Source organism: Macaca fascicularis, chromosome 20 (assembly GCF_037993035.2).
Source record: "Macaca fascicularis isolate 582-1 chromosome 20, T2T-MFA8v1.1".
In the NCBI taxonomy this organism is placed as follows: Eukaryota; Metazoa; Chordata; class Mammalia; order Primates; family Cercopithecidae; genus Macaca; species Macaca fascicularis.
In genome coordinates this window covers 12,784,926-12,807,984 of record NC_088394.1, presented here as the reverse complement: position 1 = coordinate 12,807,984, position 23,059 = coordinate 12,784,926, and the positions used below count along the sequence as shown (strand labels likewise).

Sequence of the window (23,059 nt, the reverse complement as noted above, 5' to 3'; positions counted from 1 at the left end):
TGGCAGGCAGAGGTTGCAGTGAGCCAAGATTGCGCCACCGCACTCCAGCCTGGATGATAGAGCGGGACTCTATCTCGAGAGAAAAAAAAAAAAAAAGATGAGGGCAATGGAAGCTAAACAGGTTAACCCTTGAGCCTTCTTGCAGGAACCTTCCAGAGTCTGCACTGCTGGGCATCCCCCTGTTCACCATGTCCCTCCTCGCTCCAGATGACAGCAGCTTCACGGTGTATGCGTGAGGGTCCCAGATGTAGACAATTAGGGCTAGTGCTATAGTGAGGCCACCAACAGGGGGCTGCTGAGGTTTCAATGTGTGTCCCCTCCAAAACTTATGGTGAAATTTAAGCGTCAGTGGCAGTACTGAGATATGGGGCTTTTAAGAAGTGACTGTGTCATGAGGGCTTGGGAATCATGAGTGTGCTGAACCATTCATGGACTCATGGATGCATGAGTTAATGGAAGTATGGGGTATCATGGGAGTGGGCCCATTTTTGGAGTGGTGGCTTTTTAAGAAGAGGAAGAGAGACCTGAGCTCACACACTCAGTCCCCTCTCCATCTGCTGCTCTGCGCCAGTTCAGGACTCTGCAGAGAGTGCCCATCAGCAAGAAGGCCCTCACCAGATACAAACTCTCAACTCTAGACTTCTCAGCCTGCATAACTCTAAGAAATAAATTCCTTTTCTTTTTTCTTTTTTTTTTTGAGACACAGTCTCACTCTATTGCCCAGGCTGGAGTGCAACACCGCAATCTCGGCTCACTGCAACCTCTGCTCCCCAGGTTCAAGTGATTCTCCTGCCTTAGCCTACCAAGTAGCTGGGGTTACCGGCACCTGCCACAGCGCCCAGCTAATTTTTGTATTTTTAGTAGAGATGGGGTTTCATTACCTTGGCCAGGCTGGTCTTGAACTCCTGCCTTTGTGATCCACCCACCTCAGCTTTCCAAAGTGCTGGGATTACAGGCATGAGCCATTGTGCCCAGCCTCCTTTTCCTTATTAATTACCAACTTCAAGTACTCTGTCATAAGCAACAGAAAATGAACTAAGACAGGGACAGCTTGGTATGTATGGAGCAGAGGCTTCAGGGCTCAGCCTAGGTTCAAACCCTTGCTCCGGCCATCACCAGCATAACTCTACATCATGGACTGAACCTCCCTGATGGCCAGCTGTGGCATCGGGGCACAGGGACATGATCACTCAACTCACAGGGCTGTTGTGGGTATTAAGAGAGCTACAGGCTATGGAGGTTCCCGCATGCACAGTGCCCAGATATAGGAGTCACCCAGCAAGCTTGGATGCCTCTGACCCCTCTCCTAAAAGAGAAAACACAGCACCTCCAAGACTCAAAAGGTTCAAGTCTGGAGCCAGAACCAGCCTCCAGGTGCCATGACACCTTCTGGTGCACCTGCTGACTTGGTTCCCCCATGGTCAAGTCCAGCCCAGTTGTCTTTTTCTCATGGCAGCCACTCACCATCATGGAGTCACCCCATGGCCTGGCATGGAACTTCCATAAGGAGGGCATGAGGCCTGGAGTCCCAGCCTCAAGAGCCAGCTGGCATTCTCCCCCACCTCAGTCCTGGCCCTTCCTAACCTCCACCAGAGCTCGTCAAAGAATGCCAGGCAAGGCTAGTCAAAGTCAACTTTCTCTACCACTGGGAGGGCTTCTCCTACCCTAAAGATTGTCCAAGAAGAGCCTGGCCCATCTGCATCTCAGCTCGGGTGGCATAATTGTCCTCCTTGGAACAGCAAATAGCAATTGATGTCAAATGGAAAATCTCTATGGTTCAACATGGACCTTTCCCCTTCTTATTTTTCTAGCAACTCCTAATAAATTTCCAAGTTTCATTCCATTACCATCAATCAATCTTTGGCCTTAAAAAAAAAAATGTTCACAGCCTAATTCATTTCATAGCTTCAACAGTACCTAATTCTATTACTTAAAACATGATTGTTAATCAATCCCTGTGGGACACAGTTTCTTCATTCCTAATGAAGAATTCCTATGGACGGGTAACAGAACACCTGCTTCCGGGCCGGGGGAGGATGTTTGAGGCCCGGACAGGGCAGGCTGCCATCACATTCATGGTGCCCACCACCCACTTGTCACCTCAATTCTCTTCTATGCACTTAACCAGCAACTCCTTTTTTTTTTTTTTTTTTTTTTTTTTTTGGCTTTTGAGGCAGAGTCTCACTCTGTCGCCCAGGCTGGAATGAAGTGGCTCAATCTCGGTTCACTGCATCTCCCAGGTTCAAGAGATTTTCCTGCCTCAGTCACCATGCCTGGCTAATTTTTGTATTTTTCAGTACAGACAGGGTTTCACCATGTTGGCCAGGCTGGTCTTGAACTCCTGACCTCAGGTGATCCTCCTGTCTCAACCTCCCGCAGTGCTGGGATTACAAGCATGAGCCACCGCACCTGGCCTTAAATTCTTTCAAAGTAAAAAAGTTAAAAACAAAACAAAACCCCACAGTGCTGTGGTCAGTCAGATTGGCCAGTGCTGTCTTCCACCTGTAGCAGATGTCAGCTGTCCCCACACCCCTTTTCTTCTTCTATAGTAACTGAAGGGCCTTGGCTGGCCAGGTGACCACTCAGAATAAAGACATCTCCTGCCTGCACGTGCAGCCTTGCAGCTGTGGCCGTTTAACTAATTCCAGCCAAGGTGAGGTTAATAGGAAGTGATGTGGGGCCATGTACCATGGCTCGCACCTGGAATCTCAGCATTCTGGGAGGCCGAGACCCGCACCTGGAATCCCAGCACTCTGGGAGGCTCAGGGAGGATTGCTTTAGCCCAGGGGTTCAAGACCAGCCTAGGCAACACAGTGAGACCTCATCTCTATAAAAAAAAATTTCAAAATTAAGGCCGGGCGCGGTGGCTCACGCCTGTAATCCCAGCACTTTGGGAGGCCGAGACAGGCGGATCACAAGGTCAGGAGATCGAGACCATCCCGGCTAACACGGTGAAACCCCGTCTCTACTAAAAAAATTAAAAAATCAGTCGGGCATGGTGGCGGCGCCTGTGGTCCCAGCTCCTCGAGAGGCTGAGGCAGGAGAATGGCGGGAACCCGGGAGGCAGAGCTTGCAGTGAGCTGAGATCGGCCACTGCACTCCAGCCTGGGCGACAGAGCGAGACTCCGTCCGGAAAAAAAAAAAAAAAATTCAAAATTAGCTGGGCATGGTGACCTGCACCTGTAGTCCCAGCTACTTGGGAGGCTAAGGTGGGAAGATTGCTTGAGTCCAGGAGTACAAGGCTGCAGGGAGCTATAATCATGCCACTGCACTGCAGCCTGGGTAACAGAATGAGACCCTGTCTCCAAAAAAAAAAAAAAAAAAAAAGGAAGCAATACTGGAAATTGGGGGTATGCCCTTAAATAAAAGAGGCCAGGCACGATGGCTCACACCTGTACTCCCAGCACTTTCAGAGGCCAAGGCAGAAGGATCGCTTAAGCCCAGAAGTTACAGATCAGCCTCGGCAACATAGTGAGACCCTGTCTCCAAAAAAAAAAAAAAAATGAGCCAGGCATGGTGGCACATGCCTATAGTCCCAGCTACTCAGGAGGTGGAGGCAGGAGGATCAATTGAGCCTGGGAAGTGGATGCTGCCATAAGCTATCATCATTCCACTGTGCTCCAGCCTGGGTGACTCCAAGACCCTGTCTGAAAAAGAAAAGCAAGCAGCAGCAGAAAAGGAGGGGCCCATATCTCCGCTCTGGCAGAAATGTGCATGCGATGGACACATGGACAAGGGCAACACCTGAAATGTAATGGCACCACCAAGGAAGAGAGGACTGGGCCTCAAACTGTCAAGTGGGAAGAAATAAAATTCTACCTTGTCTAAACCAGTGTTGCTCGGGGTCTCTGTCACAGAAACCACACCACAGCCCCACTGACACACTACCGATGCAATTCCTGGCAAAGCAATTGACACATTAGGAAGGCAGCCTTTCAGTCCACTCCTCAGCCCAGGAGTGAGCAGATGAAACTCACAGAAGCCAAGTTTCTCGAGTCCCGGGTGAGAGCATTTCCCATCATTAAGCTGTGACAATCTTGCTTCAGCATCTCTCCCTCCTCCCTCGCGTTACTTAGATGGAGACGTTGGCTCTGTCCCTCCAGAGGAGCCACGGCTGAGGCTTATGAAGATGGATTAGTACAGACTCCTCCAGGAAGCAATCACTCCTCCCATGCTGGGCCAGCCAGGACGCCCACCGCTGAGCTCGCTGGTAAATATGGTTGCGGTCCCTGGCTCCCAACTTCTCCACTCATTCACCAAACTTAATATCTGCACAAAAAGAGCTTTGCAGAGCTCTTCTTTCCAAGCTAATCTCTGCACTCCAAGGCCTGTGGCTCATCTGTGCAGCAGGACCACACACCGCACTGCTGAGCCTAAAGGCTTCTGGGGTGGGAGGAGAGACGGGCTAGGAGTCCCCGGAAATACAGACAGCACTGTCTCTGTGTTGTGAGTTTTTCCATCACAAAATGCATCACCTGAGTCACCAGTGCTGCCTAGAAAAGAAGAAAATCACATATAGACTAATAAGGGTAACTCTTTAATGAAGATTTGTGGGTGCATCTTTTTTCTTTCCCAAAATGCACTTTAGAAATTAGATTCCTGGCCGGGCGTGGTGGCTCACGCCTGTAATCCCAGCACTTTGGGAGGCCAAAATGGGTGGATCACAAGGTCAGGAGATGGAGACCATACTGGCCAACATGGTGAAACCCCATCTCTACTAAAAATATTAAAAAAAAAAAAAAACAAAAAAAAAAAACTAGCTGGGTGTGGTGGCACGTGTCTGCAATCCCAGCTACTCAGGTGGCTGAAGCACAAGAATCGCTTGAACCCAGGAGGCGGAGGTTGCAGTGAGCGGAGATCACGCCACTGCACTCCAGCCTAGTGACAGCGTGAGACAAGGAAGGAAGGAAGGAAGGAAGGAGGGAGGGAGGGAGGGAGGGAGGGAGGGAGGGAAGGGAGGAAGGAAGGAGGGAGGGAGGCAGGGAGGGAGGGAGGGAGGGAAGGGAGGAAGGAAGGAGGGAGGGAGGCAGGGAGGGAAGGGAGGAAGGAAGGAGGGAGGGAAGGGAGGAAGGAATGAGGGAGGGAAGGGAGGAAGGAAGGAGGGAAGGAAATTAGACTCTTAGCACAGTCTGGCCTCATTTTGGGTTAACTGTGACCCTCACCATGAAGAAACAGCTCACGGTGTTGCCTCATGCTCTGAAGACTGAGGCTGACTTTACTGGAATTCCAAATTAAGCCTTAATCTCCTTCCTATGCGGATGAGCAGGGACCCAGCAGAAAGAAGCACTAATAAAACCCAAGCAGATCTGCATTTGGAGCCAATGCTTTGAATCACACCGCCATTCCCAGCAGACATTCAGGCCCAGCCCTAGAAGGCAAGTCTTTGGCATTCATTCCAGTTCCCTTTATTCAGTACAATTTGTCTTGTGGATCTTATCTCTGGAAAGCAAAGAAAGCTCTGCATGCAATGCACAACAATAAAGACATGGGTTGCCAACTATTTTTAACAAAGATTTGCACAGATAAACATAACAAGTTTCCAGTATTCACAGTGATGGGTGCACTCACTATTTAACGAACCTTCCAACTACACTTTATAAAGATAATGGCCCCAACCCAAAGCTAATCCTGGAATGATCCTGGAGATCTGGAGAACTTGAAGGTCAAAGAAAAAGTGGCAACAAGTTTTTTAGTTTTGGGGTTTTTTGTTTGTTTGTTTGTTGTTTTTGAGATGGAATCTCACTCTGTCACCCAGGCTGGAGTGCAGTGGTGCAATCTCGGCTCACTGCAATCTTCACCTCCTGGATTCAAGCAATTCTCCTGCCTCAGCCTCCTGTGTAGCTGGGATTACAGGTGTGTGCCACGACACCTGGCTAATTTGTGTATTTTTAGTGGAGATAGGGTTTCACCATGTTGGCCAGGCTGGTCTCGATCACCTGACCTCAGGTGATCTGCCCGCCTCGGCCTCCCCAAGTGCTGGGATTACAGGCATGATTCACCACACCTGGCCACAAGAAGTTTTTTTTAAAAGTACTGGCCTCAAAGAACCATAGCCTGGGTGATCTCTGCGCCTAATTTTCCTTGAGAAGATTCTCCTGGCAGCTCAGTACCCACAAGCATCCAACTATGCCTTAATTTTCAAACAAAGCACACAACTACCAGATGGTGTGGGGTCAAGTGGTAGCCACCATTTCAAGGAAACAAACTGATTTTTTCTGCTGCCTCATCTGGAATGAGGGCTTCCAATTCCAGGAAACTGAAGCAAATATAGGTCATTTTTGCAAGTGTAGTTCATCTTTTTTAGCAGTGAATTCTAGAAGGGTTCTAATCACACAATCAGGGCTCTAGAAATGAAGAATAAATTGATGATTACAATAACATCACAGAAGGATGATAAGGGAGACAAGGGAACATTAAGAAGACACGTTCCTTGTTTTTATCTTGTAAAGTTGTTTACGTTCCTTGTAGAGTCTGGATGGATAGATTGCAAAAATTCTCTCCCATTCTGTAGGTCACCTGTTCACTCTGATGATAGTTCATTTTGCTGTGCAGAAGCTCTTAGTTTAATTAGATCCCATTTGTCAATTTTGACTTTTGTTGCCACTGCTTTTGGTATTTTAGTCATGAAGTCTTTGCCCATGCCTATGTCCTGAATGGTATTACCTAGGTTTTATTCCAGAATGTTTATGGTTTTAGATCTTACGTTTAAGTCTTTAATCCATCTTCAGTTAATTTTTGTATAAGGTGTAAGGAAGGGGTCCAGTTTCAGTTTTCTGCATATGGCTAGCCAGTTTTCCTAACACTATTTATTCAATAGGGAATCCTTTCCGCATTGCTTGTTTTTGTCAGGTTTGTCAAAGATCAGATGGTTGTAGATGTGTAGCATTATTTCTGAGGCCTCTGTTCTGTTCCATTGGTCTATATATCTGTTCTGGTATCAGTACCATGCTATTTTGGTTACTATAGCCTCGCAGTATAGTTTGAAGTCAGATAACATGATGCTTCCAGTTTTGTTCTTTTTGCTTAGGATTCGCTTGGCTATATGGGCTCTTTTTTGGTTCCATATGAAATTTAAAGCAGTTTTTTCTAATTCTGTGAAGAAAGTGAATGGTAGCTTGATGGGAATAGCATTGAATCTATAAATTACTTTGGGCAGTATGGCCATTTTTACAGTATTGATTCTACCTACGCATGAGCATGGAATGTTTTTCCATTTGTTTGTGTCTTCTCTTATTTCTTTGAGCAGTGGTTTGTAGTTCCCCTTGAAAATGTCCTTCACATCCCTTGTAAGTTGTATTCCTAGGTATTTTATTCTATTTTATTGTGAATGGGAGGTTCACTCATAATTTGGCTCTCTATTATGGGTGTATAGGAATGTCTGTGATTTTTGCACATTGATTTTGTATCCAGAGACTTCGCTGAAGGTGCTTATCAGCTTAAGGAGATCTTTGGCTGAGACAATGGGGTTTTAAACATACAATCATGTCATCTGCAAACAGAGACAATTTGACTTCCACTCTTACTATCTGAATACCCTTTCTTTCTTTCTCTTGCCGGATTGCCCTGGCCAGAACTTCCAATACTATGCTGAATGGGAGTGTGAGAGAGGGCGTCCTTGTTGTGTGCCAGTTTTCAGAGGGAATGCTTCCAGCTTTTGACAAACAACCCTGTCAAAAAGTGGGCGAAGGATATGAATGGACACTTCTCAAAACTAGACATTTATGCAGCCAACAAACATATGAAAAAAAGCTGCCATTAAAGAAATGCAAATCAAAACCACAATGAGATACCATCTCACGCCAGTTAGAATGGCGAACATTAAAGAGTCAGGAAACAACAGGTGCTGGAGAGGATGTGGAGAAATAGGAACACTTTTACACTGTTGGTGAGAGTGTAAATTAGTTCAACCGTTGTGGAAGACAGTGTGGTGATTCCTCAGGGATCTAGAACCAGAAATACCATTTGACCCAGCAATCCCATTACTGGGTATATACCCAAAGGATTATAAGTCATCCTGCTATAAAGACACATGCACACGTATGTTTATTGCAGCACTGTTCACAATAGCAAAGACTTGGAACCAACCCAAATGCCCATCAATGATAGACTGGATAAAGAAAATGTGGCACATATACACCATGGAATACTATGCAACCATAAAAAAGAATGAGTTCATGTCCTTTGCAGGGACATGGATGAGGCTGGAAACCATCATTCTCAGCAAACTAACACAAGAACAGAAAACCAAACACTACATGTTCTCACTCGTAAGTGGGAGTTGAACAATGACAACACATGCAGGGGAGGCAAGGGGAACATCACACATCCAGGCCTGTCTGGGGGTAGGGAGCTAGGGGAGGGATAGCATTAGGAGAAATACCTAATGCAGATGATGGGTTGATGGGTGCAGCAAAAAAACATGGCACATGTATACTTATGTAACAAACCTGCACATTCTGCACATGTATCCCAGAACTTAAAGTATATTTTTTTAAAAAGAAAGACGGCACTTTCCTTTTTCATTATTACCAAGGGACAGCTGTGACTAAAACTACAGCTGCCAACATAAAATGATTAAAATTGGGGGTCAGGCCGGGCACAGTGATTCATGCCTGTAATCTCAGCACTCTGGGAGGCCAAGGCAGGCAGATCACTTGAGGTCAGGAGTTCAAGATCAGCCTGGCCAACATGGTGAAACCCCATCTCTAGTGAAAATACAAAAAGGAACCAGGCATGGTGGCGCATGCCCGTAATCCCAGCTACCCGGGAGGCTGAGGCAGGAAAATCACTTGAACCCGGGAGGCGGAGGTTGCAGTGAGCCAAGATCACACCACTGCACTCCAGCCTGGCCAACAGAGTGAGATGCTATCTCGAAAAAATTAAAAATAAAAATAAATAAATAAAATTGGGGGTCAACCATTCAGGAGGAGGAAGAACAGAACGAGAAAGATGCTAAAGGTTCTGCAAGGCAAAAAAATAAATAAATAAATAAAAGCGGGGGGGCCACAAAGGTACATTAGGCCACCCAGAAGAAAAAGAAAATAACGCAGAGCCCTGAGAAAGGAGAGAACAAAACAGGCTGCTCCCTTCAGCCCAGCAGGATGCTCAGGACACGCACCCACAACCCCTACCTATTCCAGCAGGAAACTGGCAATGTCTAAAACATGGCAATTCAAGAAACGGTGGTAGAAAGTGTCCCGCCGATGCAGTGACAGCTGAAAGACTGCAGGGGCGCTCTTCATCCTGGGAATTGAGAAGAGATGGGCCAACGACAGGTGTTTTCACCATGGGCAGGTATTGTACTGATCGTTTCAATGTGGAGAAACCCCAAAGGTCATTCTCCTAATCAGAAAGTCCCCTGCCCTCCCCCAGGTGGCCAGCATCTGCTGCCTACACTGCGACCCCCACCTGCCACCTGCCCTCCCTGCTGTCCCCCAGTCCACCCAGGGGCCAGATGACTTGTCTAAGGCACAGGCCTCCCTGCATCACTCACTATCCTCTGCTGTAATGCCCCCAGCAGCACCCCCACTCACTCAGGATGAAAGCTGAGGCCACCCCACCCGCCCCATCCCCAACTTCTCTGCCTCATCTCCTCCTACCCCAGCCACACCCAGCGCCCCCTGGACCCAGGGCCTCTGTCCTGGCCATTCCCTCCACCAAGCACACTCTTCCCTCCACACCCCCACGATCTCTTCCTCACTTCATTCAGGCCCCTACTCAAAAGCCACGTTGTCAGAAGGCCTCTGCAGACAGCCCTGTCTGGGCACAGCAGCCCCTCCAGCACGCACCGCCCCTCCTCTTGTCCAGCTTTACTTTACCGTAGAGGACAGAGCCCCACCTGACATGTCCCTTCTGCTTATGGACCTGTTCACCCGCTCACAAGGTGTGCTCAGGAGCTGCCCCGAGGGAGTGTCTACCTCTGACTGTTAGACTCAGGGACGAAGTTTATGTAAGTCCACCTGCCCGCAGGCTCAAGCTCTGTTTTCCAACCAGCTTTACTGATGACGAAGCTAGCCTCTTGATCTTCAAGTGTCTGTCTGTCTGGAGGAGGCCACGCCTAAGCTGTGTCTTAAAGGATGAATAAGCACGACCGAGGCAAAAGGGGAGGACAGGGGAGGGTGTCCCAGCAGAAGGAAGTGCATGAAACTGAATTGTGCGCGCATGAAACTGACAGTGTGTACAGACACCTGGAAGCAGCTTGGTGCTGCTGAAATGCAATGTAACGGCCAATCAAAGGGCACGCGGTGGCCACTTCAAGTGGGAGCTCCAGTATGCCCAACCCCCTATTCAACTGGGCAGCGATGTTCTTCCAGAAGGTAAACTCCAAAGGTTAGAGTCCTGGGCGGGGAGCAAGGTGGCTGACATGCGAGTGGAAGAGAAATCCTTTACGGTGTCCCATGTGTACCTTTTGAGTTTTGTTCCATGTAAATATACACTTATGCAAACAAAACTTTAAATACGAATTTTTAACATTAATATTTAAGGTATAGGGCAGGAGGGAGAAGAGGAGGAGGAAAAGGAGTTGAAGGAGGGGTCAGGGGAAGGGTTGGAACTGCTGGGCTGCAACCAAAATGTAAGCACCCCTGCCACGTACGGAGCATGTCCTCTGGGCCCAGTGTGTGCAGGCGCTGCACACGGCGAGTGTTATTCACCTCCCTGTGGAAATAAGGAAACAAACCAAGTAAAGGACAAGGTCAGGACGTGAGCCCTTCACATGGGACTGCAGGAGCCTGGGGTGCTCTCCTCCAGGGCGGTGCAGCTCCCCCAACTTTAATGAAGCAGCCCCGTCAGGCTACTCCTTCCCAATAAACTCACACCCCACTGCCTCCCCGCCACCCCCACCTTTCAACTTTACACACCGAGCTGTCCCAGCTCTGCCAGTGGCACAATTCAAACAAAGCTGACATTTCCAACAAGTCTGACCGCGTCTCATCCCCTGAGCAAGAGGCCCGTTTTGGATCAGCTCTAAATTGCATCAAACAGTTACATAAGCTGCTGCCTGGCCCAGCTGAGACAGCCGGCTAGAAACCTCCAGACCAAAAGTTGATCCCAGCTTAAAGTTCAGGGACAGCCCTTCCTGAAAGTCGGTAAACAAATTAAGAATCTGAGCTGTTAGGGAGGTCAGCAGGAATGCAGCAGACCTCAAATAAAATGGTCAAATGCTAAAAAGGACAAAAAAAAAAATGTGTGGCCCAAACCAAGAGCACAGAAATGATACTGGGACCTTGTGAGCTCACTGCAGCCTGGATCATTAACCACAGGCAAGAGAGCTTGGCGAGGCAGGGAACAAACAGCCAGATACGGGAAGTCAGCCTGAAATACAGCCCCCTCAAAATGCCCTGTGGCTTGGTGCAGGGTCTCCAGGTGAAGCTAAAACACATTCTTCCCAGGCTAAGAGCCTAGCTGTGCAGCCCAGCTCCATCAGCCACTGGCTGTGTGATGCCAGCTAAGCTTCCCTACTGCTAAGCACTCCCGTCTCCTCTGTGAAATGCGGATCACCGCAAGCTCTCACAGGATCGCAGACATGCGTGAGTTAATGGGTGACAAGGGCAGACTCAGTACTTGGCAGTACCATCATCATTGCTTCCTCAAGGGCTTCATAATGGTGACAACAGCCTCTCAAGCCCATCCAGACGTCCTGCAGTGCTTAGTGCAGAACCAGAGGTGCAGCCCAGGAGATCACCGTCAGCCACCTTTGCACACTGCAGGGAGGTCCCCTCCTGGCCCAGCATCCCCATCTCTCCAAGACCTCCTGACCGCCCCTGCACCCAGCCCTTAACCCTTCCCCCCTGTGGCCCTCTGCACCTCAGCCACCCTGTCCTTGCTACATTCATCCTGCTGTCATCGGTTCCTCCTTCCCCTCCTGGGAGCGAGGAATCCAGGGTCTATATGAGGGACCAGCACCCAGCACTGGTCTTTTTCCAGGTAAAGAGTTGGGAGCTGTATTGCATAACCTAAAACTTCCATTAGGAATTTCCCGCTTCACAGGAACTCATTCCCATGGGTGGATCGAGTGGGGATCGTTCAGTGCCACAGACAACAAAGAGGACGTCACTCCCACATGACCCCACTGCCTCCCGTTTTGCCCAATCCAATCATCGATCACTTCTTTATTTTATTACCATCGTTACCTCCACTAGAACGCTCTGTAGGCAGAGCCCATGTGAGAAGAGCTAACACCTACTGAGTGCTGACCACACTGTCAAAGCACTCTCTATGTATGAACTCATTTAGTCCTCACAACAGCCCATGGTGCTGGCACTCTTAGAATCCACATTTTAATGATGGGGAAATTTTAACGTGTGACACAGAACTTGTGCATGGCCAAGCTGGATCCCCACCTCTAGCTCCTCAGTACCTAGAACTGTGCCCAGCACATGAGAGATGCTTGGTAAATGTTTGGGGAATGAATAAACAGATGATAAAGAAGTGAGGCATGTCTAAATGTCATCAGGAACCTTCCAATTACTAAGACAGTAAGACAATCACTGAAGGGCTAGTACACAAAATTCGGTGGGAAGTTTCCCCTTTAAAGAAAGATGCCCAGCATGAGGGATCTGTGTTGGCCATGCCACCTAGGTTCACTCCTGGTGGTTAAGGGGCAGGGGGCTCAGACTGCAGCCAATTTAACGGTCACTGCCCCACCATCTCATCCTAAAATTTTATCATCGAGCCCTTAGCCGAGCAGGCGGCTGGCTGCGGGGCCTCGAATCTCTTTCTGATGTTACTACAGCACTCCTCAACTTCAATTCTGGAGCTGCCGAATGTTTGGAATTGTGTTGCTAGGCAACGAGCCAGAACGCCTCACTAGTATTGAGAGTCTCTTCCAATAATAGCCAACAGAAAAAGAAGGACCCACTCAACACAACCTATTGACAAGTGAGGATGTTTTTCTTGCCCTCTCTGCCCTGGCTCACGATCAAAAGCTATGACAAATCAAAAGGAAACAACTGGGCCGGCTGATCTGGGCCCACCTCACTCTACCACCTTTACTCCCCAGCCCCAAAAAAAGGGGCGAGAAGGCAACAATCGGGATTCAAAAGCTGAATACCCACAGCTAATCAATTACATCTCATGAAAAGCAATGACACAGGGGAAATGTTTTCTGATTAGCTGCAAATTCCCTTTTAGAACAGGACCACAAAGTGGCTGGCAGTGCATGACTGTGCTATACTGATGGTGAACAGAAAGCTGCATGCATGCTTGATGCTTTTCATCTAGAAAAGACCATTGCTCTCACGACCACCACCACCCACTACCTCACCACTGAAAGGGGTACAGCGCTGGACATCAAAAATTCAGATAACCATCACCCGCAGCTGCGGAAGGAAAGCGGCAGAGAAAAGACCAGGGCGCCCCCTGGTGGCTCCCACGTGGCTCTTCCTGAAATTGGCAGGAATAAAGCCTGAGCCGCTTTCTTGCAACCTCCAGCTCCCAAATAACCATATATTCAAACGAAGTTAACTCAAGAGTAGAAACTTGGTTGTTAAAAAGGAGGTGAAGGGAGACAAGGCTGTTGTAAACACCAACAAATATCAACTGAATGAATTTTCATTAAGCTCCAGTAAAGTAGTACCAGTGAGCTGGTACTTCCGCAGCAGTGACGGTACTTCCGCAGCTATGGAGTCAGAATCACGTATTCTGGTGCATTCCACAGGTGTGTATCCTTATGCATCTACAGCCTTCCTAAATCATCATCTTCACTTCAGGAGTGATGGCACAAAAAAGCTCCCAAACACACACACACATGCGCGCGCACACACACGCAAACAAATGCTCCCTGGATCTGTCCTTTTCTTTAGGTTCATTTTTTCCTAAGTTTCATTCCTTGACCCATGCAGGAGGCAAGAGGTTTAAAAATATTTTAAAAGTCTAAGGCAAAATACGGTTCCTGGAAAACAGCCCTGCTGCTTCCTTCTGTCTCAGGGTTTCTCAAGCGAGCAGTACTGCCATTTGGGACTGGATAATGCTCTGTTGGGAGGAGCTATCCTGTCCACTACAGGACGTTCAGTAGCATCCCTGGGGTCTACTTGCCAGATGCCAGAAGGACCCTCATCCCAGCTGTGACAACCAAATATGTCCCAGACATGGCTAAATGTCCCCAGGGGGTTGCAATTACCCCCCAGCTGAGAACCACCATCCTGTCTTCAGGCCTCACAGGAACAGTAGCCTGGTCTATGTCCTCTTAACCACAGGGAGGACTGAGGGGTAGATATCAGGTAAAGGGAACTTCAGGGCCTCTGCTGTAGGGATGGTTTCAGCAAGATGGAAAATCAGGTCAACCTATTTGCAGTTCAACAATAAGGCCCAGATGCTGTTTTCAGGAAGATGTGTCAGCAATGTACCCTTTGAGGGTGTTGATAATCACACCTACCAGCTATTCAGTCTTTAAGATGCCAGGTACTCTCTTGGATTTTTTTTTTCCAATTTTTCTTATCAAGGTATAATTTTTATAGCGTATAACACCCTTCGATAGCTCAAGTGGTAATTTACATAGTGTATCTTCTGAGTATTTTCCATCTGTCAGTTCATTTAATCCTCACAACTGTGTCAGAGGGGTACTATGATAGCCCCATTTTATAGACGAGAACGCTGAGGCACAGTTAGCTTAAATAACTTGCCCAAGTTCCCACTGCTAATACATGTAGGGATGTGCATAAGAACACAGTCAGTCTAGCTGGTTTAACATCAGCAAGCAGAACAACAAAAACAAAATTAATGATACCACCATTGCCAGTGTTGCCCCAAACACTATGTGCAATTACCACCTACTAACTACCAGAAGTGTTTCATGTTTCTTACTTTTTTCTAAAGCCTGGAACACTCTAAAGGAGAGTCGTGAAAGCAAAGGAACTTCTCCCCAGGAAAATCCACATATGTGCACAAACACACAAGCACGATTCTTGCACCCAATTGCAAGAGGCATCTGAAATCTCTAAAACTATCTATGAGCCTCCAGTGAGGTTCCCAGATACAACATATCCTAGGCTGTGTGCTAGACACTTCATATAACTCCCAGGAATCCATCAAGGAGATAATATTACCACCATTTCAAGGACTGGGAAAATGAGTTCAGAGGAATTAAAGCATTGGCCCGGGGTCACATAGATCTTTTTCTTTAAGACATGGTCTCACTCTGTCACCCAGGGTGTGCTGCAATCAAGGCTCACTGTAGCCTATAACTCCTGGGTTCAAGAGATCCTCCTGCCTCAACCTCCCAAGTAGCTGGGATTACAGGCACATGCCACCATGTCTAGCTGCTGCTTCTTCTTTCTTCTTCTTCTTCTTTCTTCTTCTTCTTCTTCTTTCTTCTTTCTTCTTTCTTCTTTCTTCTCCTTCTCCTTCTCCTTCTTCTTTTGTAAAGAGAGGGGTCTCACTATGTTGCCCAGGCTGATTTTGAACTCCTGGCCTTAAGCAATCCTCCTGCCTTGTCTTCCCAAAGTGCTAGGATTACAGCCACGAGCCACTGCGCATAGCCACACAGCTCTTGAATTTCAGTGCTGTGGTCTGCCTGACCCCTGTGCTTTCCTCCCCAAAACATTGCCTCTCAGCTGGCCATGATCACTGACATCAGGGCTGTACAAAACTAAAGGATGTACAAAGTGCAGAAAGGATTTACATATCTAATATTCTAGTGGCTCTGATGATATACAGTGACAATGTAAGGGCTGCTGGCCACTCAGAATTAAAACCTGAAGGTGACGTTTGCCTTTCACAAAGAAGGTTGTTGATTCACCTCTACAAACTCCATGAGAGAGCATCTTAGCAAAACAGTCCACAGGGGTCTGGGCACTCACACAAATACCATCCTGCCTCTTTCCAGCCCAGTCATGCTTCCCACGTCGGCCAACACCTGGCCTTGGGTATAAAAAGTTATGGGCCAAATGTCCAAGCCAGTGTGTTTACTGATATTTGCTTGCCTGGCCAAAAGTCATTCAGTCACCTGAACTGACACCACATCTGTAAAGGAGACAGTAGGCAACAGGGAAAGGAAGACACCTGTCTTTGGTATCAAAGAAACTAACAAGGTCAGGCAAGTCATTAGAAACTTCAGCCACGTGGCTCTTTAATCACTGCAAATAAGAATGTGGGTATCCTGGCTCCTTTCCCAGAACAGATGGGCAGCACCACAAAGAATCCTTGAGGGAAGCCTCCTCTACTTCACAACTTGGGAAACTGAGGCACAGAGAGGTCAAGCGACCTACTACTCTCAGAGCCAGGATTAAAACCAAGTGTTCTCACTCACTGAAAGCAAAGAGCATGTCATGCATCACTCCACTACAGCCAGCTGCCCTACCTGACGCAGCAGGAAAAAAGGGGAAACTCCACTCCCTTGAACAACTCATATTACCAGGCCTTTACTGCATCCCCAGATAGAGACGCAATGGTGATTACAACAGACTGGAACCCGCCCTCAGATATCACCAGGCCTTTACTGCATCCCCAGATAGAGATGCAATGGTGATTACAACAGACTGCAGCCCGCCCTCAGAGAACTCGGTTTCAATTCATTCCTGCAGAATGCTCTTTTTTTTTTTTTTTTTTTGAGACGGAGTCTCGCTGTGTCGCCCAGGCTGGAGTGCAGTGGCCGGATCTCAGCTCACTGCAAGCTCCGCCTCCCGGGTTTACGCCATTCTCCTGCCTCAGCCTCCGGAGTAGCTGGGACTACAGGCGCCCGCCACCTCGCCCGGCTAGTTTTTTTTTTTTTTGTATTTTTAGTAGAGACGGGGTTTCACGGTGTTAGCCAGGATGGTCTCGATCTCCTGACCTCGTGATCCGCCCGTCTCGGCCTCCCAAAGTGCTGGGATTACAGGCTTGAGCCACCGCGCCCGGCCTCAGAATGCTCTTTTAACTTTCCATGCTTGTTAGAACTAAAACAAATATTAGTTCCTTTGTTCCTTCGTTCCTTCCTTCCTTCTTTAAATGTTTCTTGAACAACTATTTGTCAGGCAGGATTTGGGGCACCAGGAAAATGGCAATAAACTAGCAGACAAAGTGTGTCTACTCAGGGAGCTTGTATCCCGGTGGAGGCTACAGGAAAGAAACTAAGGAGGGGAGAGAGGTTATAGCGGGCTCTGAAACCTGAAGTCAGCAGCCAGGGAAGTGCTGCACGTGGGGTGATGGGATGAAGTTACCTGTGCTGGGCTCTTCCAGATGGATGGCCAGGGAAGGAGGGCCTCTTGCAGGAGTGCCTCCGCCCACTGGGGCTGCGATAACAAAACGCCACGGACCCAGTGCACTGTGAACAAAAGGGACTGATTTCTCACAGTTCTGGCGCTGAAGTCCGAGATCAAGGCACCTACAGATTTGGGATCTGGTGAGGGCCCTCTTCCTGGTTCACTGATGGTGCCTTCCTGTCGTGTCATCATCACATGGCAGAAAGGGCAGACAAGGTCTCTGGGGTCCCTTTTTTTTTTTTTTTTTTTTTTTTTTTGGAGACAGGATCTTGCTCTGTTGCCCAGGCTGGAGGGCAGTGGCACAATCTTGGCTCACTGCAACCTCAACCTCCTGGGCTCACCTCAACCTTCCGAGTAGCTAGGACTACAGGCATGCACCAGCAAGTGTAATTTCTGTGTGCGTGTAGAGACAGGGTCTCTCTGTGCTACTCAGGCTGCTCTTGAGCTCTGGGATCAAGCAATCCTCCTGCCTCAGCCTCCCAAAGTGCTGGATTGCAGGCATGAGCCACCATACCTGACCTCTGGGGTCCCTTTTATAAGGGCGCTAATCCCACTCATGTGGGCTCCAGCTTCACGACCTAATCAACTCCCACAGGCCCACCTCCTAACACCATCACACTGGGGGGTTAGGATTCCAACCTAGGAATTTTAGGGGCACACAAACATTCAGTCCATAGCAAAGGGGACGTCCTAAGAGACCCGGGTGCTTTTCTCTGAAGGTGGGGCATTACACAAGCTTGTGGGTCTCCAGGAACGTCAAGGAGAGAGAGGGGGTATGTACCCTGCCTCCACCACGCACTAGTAGTATGACCTTCAGCAAGGCCTCTCAGTTTCTTCAACTACAGAACAAGTCTAGCACTCCTATTTTACACAGATGCTATGAAGACTAAGCATTAGTAAAGGTAAAGCCTGGTTTGTGGTATGAAAAATGAATAAGGAGGCATTTGTATTATTATTCTTTTCCAGGCGCCTTTTTTTTTTTTTTTCTGAGACGCAGTCTCACTCTGTCGCCCAGGCTGAGTGCAATGGCGTGATCTCAGCTCACTGCAACCTCCGCTTCCTGGGTTCAGGTGATTTTCCTGCCTCAGCCCCCCAAGTAGCTGGGATTACAGGTATGCACCACCACACCTGGCTAATTTTTGTATTTTTAGTAGAGACAGGGTTTCACCATGTTGGCCAGGCTGGTCTTGAACTCCTGGCTTCAGGTGATTGATCCGCCTGCTTCAGCCTCCCAAAGTGCTGGGATTACAGGTATGAGCCTCCATACCCAGCCTTCCAGGCACTCTTTGAAGGAAAATCTGGAATTGCCCCAGAAATAGGAATGAACTTACTGATGGATTTGATATGTGAAGACTGGCAGAGGCCATCCGGAGAGAAACCAGGATGAAAATGGGAGACCAGGCAGCGTTCTAGGACTCAAACCCTAAACCCCGGGACTAAGGTTTGGAGCCGGCACTCGAATCCTTGGGGAGCTACCAAATGGGCTTAAATATTGGTCTCCAAGGGAGTCTCCAGATGTGACATCAGAAAGAACTGGCCTCCCTGGAGCGATGCCACTACCTACCATCAATAACCGCGTGAGGCGGCACGGGACATTTACCCCCATTCCCTCCCACTCTCCTCAGCCTGGTTCTCCGCATTCCCAGGCAAAGGCCTAACCCTGAAGAACTACAGCCCCACCGCTCACCACTGTAAAAGCTTCCAGGTAGCTGAGAAGGCTCCAGTCACAAAGGATGCCCGGCTCCATACTCAAGTCTAACGCTTTCCTGAGCTAGTGTGTTTGGTCCTCAGAACACCCCTGAGACACCAGTGAGAATGTCCTCATTTCACAAATGAGGACACGGGACCCAGAGAGTCTTTAAGGAAAAAAGAAAGAGAAATCTAGTTCTAGGAAGTCCTGGAGCTGAGGCTGGGAGCCAGGACTCTGACCCCCGGCTCCAGAACTCCCTGCTGGGGCACGTCTGTCCTGCCGCACCCAGCACATGTCTAGGATTCACGGGTGTTAGGGCACCGTGCTTAAGGCAGTGACAGAACTGTCAGCAGCCTGAGAGTGTGGCCGCTAAGTCAACTCAGGACTCCATACCCCGAGGCACAGGGGAGCCCTCAGCATTGCCTGTGCAAGGGAGGGCCAAGGGAAGGAGCAGGGAAGGACGGAAGGAACGCACCGCTGAGTGTGCTCTGCATGGCAGGCAGGCTTCAGAGCCTGCTCTTTGCAAGAAGAAGTGAGTAAATCCTATTGCCACTGCTTCAAGTCCTCCACTGGCTTCCCAGTGCATGTGGGATAAAATCTACACAGGCCACCCTCTCCAGCATCCTCCAACTCACTCTCCCCCTCACTTCTGGCAGCACAATGCCAGCGGTACCACCTGCCACCAAAATGGGCCAAGCCCCCCATCCTGAGGCCTCAGCCCCGCTGTCATCTGAGAGAGCCCTTTCCCGAAACACGTCTTAAAACAGGGCACAGGCTTTGCCTTTCTAATCGTTGCTGCTTGTCTCCCCCACAGGTCTGGCAGCTTCCCAACGCAGGACCTTTACTTTTTGTTCATGAATATATATGCCAAGAGCAGCAGCGTGGTGATCATATTATACTTTGAGCACTGGGCAGAAATAGTTGTAGGTTTTTATCTATTTTGGTTTTTTTTTTTTTTTTTTGAGACGGTCTTGTACTGTCACCCAGGCTGCAGTGCAGGGGCATAATCATTACTCACTAAAGCCTCAACCTCCTAGGCTCGAGCAATCCTCCCATCTCAGCCTCCCGAGTAGCTGCGACTACAGGCAGATGCCAGGCGCCACCACCACACACATCAATTCTTTTTTTTTTTCTTTTTTTTTTTTTTTGAGACAAAGTCTCACTCTGCCTTCCAGGCTGTAATGCAGTGGTGTGATCTTGGCTCACCGCAGCCTCTGCTTCCCAGATTTAAGCGATTATCTACCTCAGTCCCCCAGTAGCTGGGACCACAGGTGCCCACCACTATGCCCAGCTAATTTTTGTTCTGTTACCAGAGATGGGGTTTTGCTATGTTGGCCAGGCTAGTCTCGAACTCCTGACCTCAACAGTAATCTGCCCGCCTCAGCCTCCCAAAGTGCTGGGATTATAGGCATGGGCCACCACACCTGGTCAAATTTTAGATTTTTTTATTTGTAGAGGAAGGGTCTTGCTGTGTTGCCCAGGCTGGTCTTGAACTCCTGGATTCAAGCGATCCTACTGCCTCAGCCTCCCAAAGTGCTGGGATTACAGGCGTACAGTGCCGTAAATTGTGCTTGAATGGAAAAAGGGATTTAGCAAACAGTAAAAGAAAGAACAGAAGAAAAGAGAATAGAAAGAAAGACATTTCTCTTTTCTTCTTCAAAAAGAAGAGCACTCCTGTCAACACTCAAAACGCCATTCCTCTGCCACTTTCACACCACATGACCACAATGTCCTTATGCTCCCTGAGTCAAGCCTTCCCATATAAATGAGGGCTGGGGAGGGACAGCTAAAATTCTTTCTAAGTATAAGAACAAGTGGGAACAGAGTCTATGTCTGTCAAACAGCACAAGTCAGCACCCATGTCCTAAAAGCACCCTGCAGAGCTTACAAAGGACACCTGGCAATGTGGCACCTCCCCCTGGCAACATGGAAACACCCACCCAACACCCGCCCCTGCTCTGACCCCACAGAGCTGGTCCTGCTGCAGCCTTCTGCAGGTGCCGGATCAGCTGACCAGATCTCTTCCTGCCTCTCCTTTCTCTCTCTAGCTTTCTGCCTGGCCCAAACAGTGACACTGTGAGGCCTGCTGCAGAGATTGAGCTGGTGCCCTGCAGCCTCAGACACCCACGGCAGGACCTGTGTGGAAAGCACCCATCCTTCCCAGTCATGCAGCCTAGAGACACAAGCAAAGCCAGAACGAGGCAGGGCAGTGCTCATACCCCCTAAAGGACCATGGCCCCCAGCACTGGGTCTGGCCATGAGAGGCCACTGCCCAACAGCTCTTCCTCCCAAAGCATATTGCAGAGGCGGTGGCAGATCCACCAGCAGGAATCAGGTTGCCAGGTTAGCCTACTGAAGACAAAACACTGCTGCTTCCCAGCCATGTCAACCAGGAAGAAGAAGGAAAGAGGATACAGCTGGATATGGAAGCTGCAGCCCCAGAAGTTTGTGTGTGTGACTCTGAGCACTGTATTTGGCCTCTGCCTCAATGACTTTCCCATCTGTACAATGGACCAGTAATGCCTGTACCTTCTGGGTTGCTGTAAAGCCCAGGATAACTTCAGAGAGGCATCTCACATAATGTCAGTCGCTTTACCATCTAATAAGTACTAATCATTATCATGACTGTTTAAGAGGCAGGTCTTGCTCTGTTGCCCAGGCTGGGGTGCAGTATCATGATCACTGCTCACTGCAGCCTCAAACTCCTGGGCTCAAGCAATCCTCCTGCCTCATTCTCCCAAGTAGCTGAGACCACAGACATGTGCCACCATGACCAGCTAAGTTTTATTTATTTAGTTATTTATTTTAAGATAGAGTCTCGCTCTGTTGGCCAGGCTGGAGTGCAGTGGCACGATCTCAGCTCACTGCAACCTCCACCTCCTGGGTTCAAGCGATTCTCCTGCCTCAGCCTCCCAAGTAGCTAGGACTACCGGCACCCACCACCATGCCCGGCTAATTGTTTTTTGTATTGTTAGTAGAGATGGGTTTCACCATGTTGGCCAGGCTGGTCTCAAACTCTTGACCTCAGGTGATCTACCCACCTCAGCCTCCCAAAGTGCTGGGATTATAGGCATGAGCCACCGGCACCCAGCCAATTTTTATTTTTTGTAGAGACAGGATCTTGCTACATTGCCCACGTTGGTCTCAAACTCCTGGGCTCAAGCAATCCTCCAGCGTCAGCTTCCCAAAGTGCTGAGATTACAGACATGAGCCACTATGCCTGGCCCCGTAATCATTACCACCAAGAACGCCTCTCATTCCACACCCATGAACCACATTTGTCTATCAGTCTTAAGTATTATGATAGTTACCCTGCTTGTTATTAAAGCCTGCCAATAGCAGAGCTGAAATATTGCAGCCAAAGGCAGAGACACATGCTATTTCAGAAAGACGCAACTGCTCTCTGCTCTGCGTCTGTGTCAGCCTCCATTACTCTGGTTCACAATGTTTCTCTCTTACCCCCATCTTCCATTTGTACCCTCCCGGTCCCCCAGATTGGGACCCATGGGACTATCTAATCCAAAATTTTGTTGAAACATTGTTGCCACAAATTAGGTTTTTTTCAAATGACAATAGTTAAATGAAACTAGTAAAAAGAAAAATTGTCTTCATTTTAAAATTTGGTGTTTGGCCAGGCATAGTAGCTCACGTTGTAACCCCAGCACTTTGAGAGGCTGAGGCGGGAGGATCATTTGAGCCCAGGAGTTCAAGACCAGCCTGGGCAACATAGCAAGACTCCCATCTCTACAAAATAAGCATTAAAACACAGCAGGGCAGGTGGCATGCACCGACAGTCCTAGCTACTTGGGAAGCTGACGCAGGAGGATCACTTAAGCCCAGTGAGCCAGGAATGCATCACTGCACTCCAGCTTGGGCAACAGATACCCTGCCTCCAAAAATAGTAATGATAAGCTTAAGGCTCTCAGACCTGGATGCCCACACATGACTAGTCCACTGCTGCTTGCCTGGCTGGGTGACAGTGGAACGTGTCCCCTTAGGTAATGTAGAATTGGCAAGAGTGTGGGCTTTGGAGTAAGAACACTTGGGTCTGTTGCCAGATTCACCACTGAGTATAGCCAGGCACCATGCTGGCATACAGTAGGTGTTCAGTAACTATCTGTTCTACTAGCCATGAGGTCTTAGGCAGGTACTTATCCTCCTAAGCCTCAATTTTCTTATACAAAGAGAGAGA

At 48.6% G+C, this 23,059-nt stretch overlaps 2 protein-coding genes across 14 annotated transcripts in view; one reads left to right on the top strand and one right to left on the bottom strand.

Moving 5' to 3' along the window:
• SNX29 (sorting nexin 29) overlaps positions 1–23,059 on the bottom strand; it is a 589,214-nt gene that overhangs the window by 463,306 nt on the left and 102,849 nt on the right. The window lies entirely within an intron of this gene.
• LOC135968954 (putative uncharacterized protein FLJ32790) lies at positions 11,525–21,325 on the top strand. The gene is given in 7 exon segments (XM_065537663.1): positions 11,525–11,528; positions 13,222–13,362; positions 17,270–17,317; positions 18,824–18,882; positions 19,221–19,399; positions 20,916–21,041; positions 21,043–21,325. Coding segments are annotated over 7 exon segments (840 nt in total).